The 6,187-nt window shown below is 40.2% G+C and overlaps 1 protein-coding gene across 3 annotated transcripts in view; it reads left to right on the forward strand.

Annotated features, from left to right (window-relative positions):
• The window catches only part of ZDHHC9 (zinc finger DHHC-type palmitoyltransferase 9), a 36,069-nt gene extending 30,124 nt beyond the window's left edge, over positions 1-5,945 (forward strand). For all 3 annotated transcript variants that reach the window (XM_057495607.1, XM_057495605.1, XM_057495606.1), the window contains one exon: positions 4,368-5,945. In XM_057495607.1, coding sequence (XP_057351590.1) covers positions 4,368-4,484 — 117 coding nt within the window. In that variant the 3' untranslated portion in view covers positions 4,485-5,945. The remainder of the gene's footprint in view (positions 1-4,367) is intronic.
• The last annotated feature ends 242 nt before the right edge of the window (positions 5,946-6,187 follow it).

A 6,187-nucleotide genomic window follows, 5' to 3' on the forward strand; every position in this document is an offset into this window, starting at 1 on the left:
GACAATGGCGACCCCCTAGCGGCTTGTGTTGGGCAATTGCACGTAGACTGGGTCTGTTTCTTGCCCAGCCCCTATGGAGGAAGCTCCCTTGCTGTGGGCGTGGCCAGCCTCAGGTTGCTGCTCTGCTATGGCTGGATGCCGGAGTGGGAACAGACGGGGGGGTGCTGTTTATCGCCGTAAGGGGTCTCTGAGCTGCTGCCCAGGGGTTTAGGGTGCCCGGAGTTCCCCAGGATTTCCAGCTGCTGGGCTAAGTGTCCCGGGATGCTTCCGTCCAGCTGTGGGGTCCCTGTCCCTTTAAGACTTTCAAAAAGCACTTGCTTTTTCTTTGTCCCGGGGCGCCGACTGCGGGGACCCTCTCACAGGTCTTACTGTCCTGTTTCCCTAGTATCCAGCACCCCACGCCTGGGTGCGGATGGCTAGGGCTTGCTATTTAGCAGTCCTGGGCTCCCTCTCCTTCCCCGCTCCGACTCCTCTCCTTCCACCGGGAGCTGGGGTGAGGGGCGCTCGGGTCCCGCTGGGCTGGGGCTTGTATCTTACCCCCTTCGCGAGGCGCTGGGTCCTTGTGGGTGTGGATGTGGTCTGGCTGTTGTCCTGTATCTTCTGGTCTCTCTTTTAGGGAGTTGTATTTGTTGTATTTTCAAAAATATGTATGTTTTTGGGAGGAGATTCCCACTGTGCTACTCATGCCGCCATCTTGGCTCCGCCCTAAAATATTATTATTTGAACTTTCAAAAATAATAGCTTTCTGAGCTATAATTCACATACCATAAAATCCCTATTTAAAATGTACAATACACTGGCTTGTATTATATTCACAAATTTGTGCAATCATTGCAACAATCAATTTTGAAACATTTTAAATACCCCACTTCAAAAGCCCTGTACCCATTAGCAGTCACTTTCCCTTTCCTCAAGTTCCCCCAGCCCTGTCCCCAGGTAACTATTAATCTATTTTCTTTTGCTATAGATTTGCCTCTTCTGTACATTTCATATAAATAGAATTGTGTAATATGTGGTCTTTTATGACTGGCTTCCTTCACTTAACATAATATTTTTGAGGTTCATCCATGTTGTAGCATGTAACAGTACTTCGTTCCTTTATATGGCTGAATAATATTCCATTATGTGGATATATCACATTTCATTTAGCTATTCATCAACTGATAGGTATTTGGGTTGTTCCCACCTTTTGGCTATTATGAATAGTGCTGATATGAACATTTGTGTGCAATTTTTTGTGTGGACATAAATGTTATCATTTCTCATGGCTGTATACCTGTTAGTAAAATTGCTGGGTCATTTAGTAACTCTATGTTTAACTTTTTGAAGAACTGCTGGACTGTTTTCCGAAGTGGTTGTACCCTTTTACATCCTCACCAGTGTAGGAGGGTTGCCAAAGTCCTTGGCAACACTTACTATTATCTGATGTTTTGATTCTAGCCATCCTAGTCGGTGTGAAATGGTATCTCATTGTGGCTTTTATTTGTATTTCCCTGATAAATAATCATGTTAAGCATCTTTTCATGAGCTTATTAGCCATTTGTATATTTTGGGGGAAGTGTCTCTTCAGATCTTTTGTCCATTTTTAAATTGTTTTTTTATTGTTGAGTTTTAAGAGTTCTTTATATATTCTGTTTATTAGTCCCTTATCATATATATGATTTGCAAATATTTTCTCCCATTCTGGGGGTTGTCTTTTCATTTTCTTGATGGTGTCCTTTGAAGCACTAAAGGTTTAAATTTTGATGTAGTTCAATTTTTCTACTTTGTTTTTTGTTGCATGTGCTTCTGTTGTCATATCTAAGAAACTATTGCCTAATCCAAGGTCGTGAAGATTTATGCCTCTATATTCTTCTAAGAGTTTTATAGTTTTAGCTCTTACATTTGAGATCTTTAATCCATTGAGTTAATTTTTATATATGATATGAGGTAGGAGGTTCAAATTCTTTCTTTTGCATGTGAATATCCAGTTGTCTCAGCACCATTTGTTGAAAAGATTAATCTCACAGAATGGCTAGTATCAAAAAGACAAGAAATAATAAGTGTTGGCAAGGATTTGGAGAAAAGGGTGAACCATTAGTGGGACTGTAAACTAGTGTAGCCACTGTGGAAAACAATATGGAGGTTCCTCAAAAAATTAAAAATAAAAGTGCTGTACAGTATAGTAATCCCACTTCTGGGTATTTACCAGAAGAAAACAGAAACACTAATTCAAAAAGATATATGCACCCCTATATTGATTGAAGCATTATTTACAATAGCCAAAGTATGGAAGCAACCTAAGTATCTATTAAGAGATGAATGGATAAAGAAGATGTGATGTACACACTCACACAAGAATATTATAGAGCTGTAAAAAAGAATGAAATCTTGCCATTTGCAACAACATGGATGGACCTAGAGGGTGTTATGCTAAGTGAAATAAGACAGAGAAAAACAAACACCATATGATTCACTTGTGTGTGGAATCCAGAAGACAAAACAAATGAACAAACAACCAAAAACCAAAACCACCCAGAAACACTCATAAATTCAGAGAACAAACTGATGGTTGCTAGAAGGGAAAGACATGTGGAAATAGGTAAAAGGGATCAAGAGGTACAAACTTGCAACTATAAAATAAATAAATTATGGGGATGAAAAGTACAGTATAGGGAAATAGGCAGTAATATAATAATTTCATGTGGTGGAAGATGGTAACTATGCTTATTGTGGTGAGCATTTTGTAACATATATAAATGTCAAATAATTATGTCGTTTACCTAAAACTAAATATATTTTGTCAACTATACTTCAGTAAGAGATTAATAAATAAAGACTATTCTTTCTCCATTGAATTGTCTTGGCACCCTTGTCAAAAATCAATTGACTAAATGTGAGTTTGTTTCTGGACTCTGAATCCTATTCCATCAATCAGTTTGTTTGTTCTTACACCAGTGTCACATACACTGTCTCAGTTACTGTAGAGTCGTGGTAAGTTTCTAAATTAGGAAGTGTTGAGTCCTCCAACTTTATTCTTTATTTATTCAATTGTTTGGCTGTTCTGGGTCCCTTAAATTTCCTTATGAATCCTAAGATCAGCTTTCAATTTCTGCAATAAAGACAGCTGGAATTTTGATGGTGATTGCATTGAATCTGTAGGTCAATTTGGGGAGTATTGTCATCCTACAAAGATTAACTTTTCTGAGCCATTAACATGAACTATCTTTTCATTTATTTAGTCTTTAATTTCTTTTAACAATGTCACAGTTTTCAGAGTATAAGTTTTATACTTCTTTTGTTACATTTATTCATAAGTATTTTATTCTTTTTGCTGTTACTATAAATGAAATTATTTTTCTAATTTCATTTTCTGGTTCTTCATTGGGAGTATATAGAAATACAGTTGATTTTTGTATACTTACGTCCTGAAACCTTGCTGAAGTTGTTTATTAGTTCCAATAAATGTTTAGTAGATCTGAACTTCTTTTAAGATAGAATCTACTTCGGTAACATCTTACTACATTGATAGATAGTGACTGCACTAGAGGGGGTGAGGATTTAATAATATGGGTAACTGTTGAACCACTGTGTTGTACACTTAAAACCAATATAAGATTGTATATCAATGATACTTTAATTTTTAAAAATATGCAAATAAATTATAGCAATAACATTTATTTTATAATAACAAAGTACAACTTTAATTGGAAAAAAAAGAATCCACTTTTAGTTGAATGCTTTTTGTAAAGTAGATAATTGTTCTCTACTTTTCCCTTCCTAAATTTTGAATTTTATTTCTTGATGTACAGCAAACTCATATTTATATATTATCATTACTTTGTATATAATTTTTCTGATGAGCCTGGCTTTAAATCATAACAGCCTAGGTTAGTGATTCTCACTTGAATGTGGGGAAGGGTGGTATTTTAGAATCACTAGGGACATTTTCAAACCATATGTATCATCTGGAGATTTTGCCATCCCACTGTTTTTGGCTTAGAATCACTGTTCTAGTGAGCCATGCGTTAAGGCAGAAAGAAGATTGAGAACCATTGGGTCAGGCCTTGTTAGACAAGTAGATTATAATATTCTGTTGTGAAGGAGAGGAGTCTGTATAATTATTTGTGGTCCTTTTTATTGTTATCATGAATAATAATGGAAACATCTGTCCACACAGACAATTAAGAGCAGAACTCAAACTTCAGTTCCATTATGCTGAGTAGATGATAGTCTGGTCTTGGTTCTGAATTTGGTGTTGGTGGCTACATAACTGTGACATCAGTGTGGTTGATGGGTTCTGAGGAAGAATTCAGTGTCTATGGATTATCTCCATTTGGATTTTGAGGGAGAGCTTTGAATTGAACTTGACATCTTTTCCTTCTTAGGCCCCAACAGAACATCTGAGCTCAAATGAGATGCCGGAGGACACCAGCACTCCTGAAGAGATGCCACCCCCAGAACCTCCAGAGCCACCACAGGAGATGACCGAAGCTGAGAAGTAGCCTATTGATGGAAGAGACTTTTGTTTGCATTTAATTAGGGCTGTGAGAGATTTAAGGGGAGAAGATAAGCCTGAGACAGAGAGCAAGTAAGATGTCCTTTTTATTGTTTTAATTTGGTCTTAAGTGTATAATTCAGTGGCACTAAGTATATTCATGACACACTGGCATTTTGTTGCTGCAAGCTTTTTTTATTTCTGGACTTAAGGCACGACGCAAGATGTCAGTCACCTCTGGTAACTGGACAAATGGGTCTCTTGGGGCCCGGGCCCTGGTTTCCCATGGCCTCAGCCACAGAGTCTCCTTGGATTCCCCTCTCTACTCTCCAGATCCCAGCTCTCCCGCTTGGGGTCACTGGCCCACTTCTGGGGTTAAAGGTTCTTGAGACTGGCTCACATCCTCTCAAGCCACTGTGTGTCACAAGTGCAGACGTAATCACAGGGAACTCAGGCCAGGCAACCCTACCTGAATTCTTGGGGTTTCAGAACCAACGAGGGTAGAGAGTGGGGTCAGGGATTCTCCTGGCTACACAGTGCCAACATTGCCAGCAAATCCTTTCAGGAATGGGGCAGGTACCTTCCACTTGTTGTATTTATTCGTGTAGCTTCTCCTTTGTCCCCTGTCCACTCTCTTACACCCAAGCCCTACTCTTTTCCAATTGGATGTATGTAAGTAATTGCAGTAGCGATAACAATTTACATTTCTTGTAGACTACCAGAAACTTGTTAATATACCTGTGCCATTCTCGATAAGAATTTATGAGATGCCAATGGCATGGCCCCTCACACTCTTTGTCTTATCTCTCCTCCTTGCTCATTAGCCCCTTTTAATTTGTTTTCCTTTTGACTCTTGCTCCCATTCAGAGCAGGAATGGCAGTAATAAAAGTCTGCACTTTGGTGGTTCCTTTTCCTCAGAGGAAGCCCAAGTGCTCACTTAAACACTATCCCCTCAGACTCCCTGTGTGAGGCCTGTCAAGGCCCTGAATGCACAAATGGGGAAACCAAGGCACAGAGAGGCTCTCCTCTCCTTTCCTCTCCCCTTATGTCCCCTCAAAAAAGAAAAAAAAAGGATAACCAGTACTTCCTTTAGGCCTCGGCTGAGTGAGGAGGGAAAGCCCAGCACTGCGGCCCTCCCAGGTAAACCCACTCCAAGGCCTTGGCCCACCTCGGGCTTGGTAACCACACTGGGGTTTCCTCCGAGCCCCACTCTTCCAGCACTTCCACCGGCAGAGTCCCAGAGCCACTTCACCCTGGGGGTGGGCTGTGGCCCCCAGTCAGCTCTGCTCAGGACCTGCTCTATTTCAGGGAAGAAGATTTATGTATTATATGTGGCTATATTTCCTAGAGCACCTGTGTTTTTCTCTTTCTAAGCCAGGGTCCTGTCTGGTTGACTTATGGGTGGGGGGGAGTGTAAACCAGAACTTTTACTCTATTTGAAGGTGATTAAACTGTATCTAATGCAAACTGCCTGCCTCCTCCTTCCCCCTTCCATTTCAAGAATCACCATTAGGGTGTGAATGCCTTTGTTTGGGGGTGGGGTGGGGGGTTTGTTGAAGGGGTTGCTTGTTATCACGCATATGTCCATTTTCCAGGACACCCTTGGGTTGGAGAGATAGCTCCCAAACTCTCCACTGATCTATACTACATTCTGGGCTGAAGTTTTACCTTATTCTGGACTATGAAGAAAGAGTTCTCAAGGCAGTATT

This window comes from Manis pentadactyla, chromosome X, assembly GCF_030020395.1.
Source record: "Manis pentadactyla isolate mManPen7 chromosome X, mManPen7.hap1, whole genome shotgun sequence".
NCBI classification, from domain to species: Eukaryota; Metazoa; Chordata; class Mammalia; order Pholidota; family Manidae; genus Manis; species Manis pentadactyla.